General features: G+C 45.2%; 1 protein-coding gene across 1 annotated transcript in view; it reads left to right on the top strand.

Annotated features, from left to right (window-relative positions):
* Positions 1-1,424, top strand: part of ANXA4 (annexin A4) — a 62,231-nt gene that overhangs the window by 37,209 nt on the left and 23,598 nt on the right. The window contains exons 5-6 of the mRNA XM_004369377.2: positions 385-498; positions 1,361-1,424. Coding sequence (XP_004369434.1) covers positions 385-498; positions 1,361-1,424 — 178 coding nt within the window. The remainder of the gene's footprint in view (positions 1-384; positions 499-1,360) is intronic.

Here is a 1,424-nt window from a genome sequence, read left to right as displayed (position 1 = left end):
TAGTATTTTAACAGCCCTTTTCAGATGTCAGGTAGTCTTTGGAAAACACCTCTATACTCTCATGAGAGAATGACGGTGAAAAGGCAATTAATGTCTTGGTATTATTATGTATTATATGCATTATTATGAAAACAATTCTGACCTTACAGACCCCCGGAGAGGGTCGCGGGGACCCCAGGCGTCCATGGACCACACTTTGAGCATGGCTCATTTAAGCTATTACACCTAGCAATCTGCTTCCATAAAGATCACAACCAAGAGACCCAATGGAGCAGTTCTACCTTGTGACAGATGGGGTCACCATGAGTCGGAATTGACTCGACGGCAGCGTGTTTGGTTTTGGTTTTACCAGTTAACTGGAGCCTCGTTCTCCTTGTGTTGCAGGACCTGATAGACGACTTGAAGTCAGAACTGAGTGGCGACTTTGAGCAGGTGATCGTGGGGATGATGACGCCCACTGTGCTGTATGACGTGCAGGAGCTGAGGCGGGCCATGAAGGTGTGTGTGCCTGTTCTCACGCCCTGAGTGCTGTCATGCAAACACCAACGTGCTTCTTCGATAAACTGTGACAAAGGCCTTCTCAGAGGGGCAAGGATAAGCTATAGGAGAAAGACTTTCCTTCATTTATGACAGCTTGAAAATACTACATTACACTATAGCAATTGTAATTTAAAAGTTAATTTCCAAAAAGCTATGAAATCGTTTGCTCTATACTGTGTTTCAGTAAGGAGTTATTAGAACTGTGCTTTTGGTGCAGTTCCAGAAAGTTTCTTGTCGTATTAGCTAGTTTTGAGATAATGGAACTTTATGACTGATACCTTGGGTGCCTCCAGGTCTGCTGCTGTAGGCTTAGAACTGGCAAAAAAGTGTTCTTAGCCTTCTCAGATGATCAGTCCACTGTGCCATAGCCCAAAGTCTGCTGATTTTTAATGACCAAGTGGGAAATCTGAATTCAGTTCCCTTCTTCAACCATATCAATAAATAGCCTTGTGGAAGGTTCTGGGCTGGGCTCTGGGAAAGCAAAGAGGTAACAAAGCCTTTGCCAGAAGATTTTGCCCTTCAGAGGAAGAGAATAGGGGAGGTCAAGGAAAGGTTAAACCCCCAGAGAGTAGAAATGTATCTAACCTGGCACAATAACCCACACATAGTAAACAGTCTATAAATGCTTGTTATTACTGATAATGATTTCGATAAACGCATTGGATTTGGGGCCGGGCAATAAAAGTTAGCAAATCCCAGTTGCTAGAACCCAGTGGGCTGTCTCTGTTCTCTGCAGATTCATTGTTGTGTTCCTTCTGCGTCTGAGGTGCAACTCTGTAAACTGGCTCATGACGCTCTCTCCTCCACGTTTCGTGTTTAGGGAGCCGGCACGGATGAGGGCTGCCTGATTGAGATCCTGGCCTCCCGGTCCGCTGAGGAGATCC

This window comes from Trichechus manatus, unplaced genomic scaffold (genome assembly GCF_000243295.1).
Source record: "Trichechus manatus latirostris isolate Lorelei unplaced genomic scaffold, TriManLat1.0 scaffold00004, whole genome shotgun sequence".
Classification (NCBI taxonomy): Eukaryota; Metazoa; Chordata; class Mammalia; order Sirenia; family Trichechidae; genus Trichechus; species Trichechus manatus.
The sequence above is the reverse complement of the archived record's forward strand: the minus strand, read 5'-3'. Positions and strand labels throughout refer to the sequence as shown.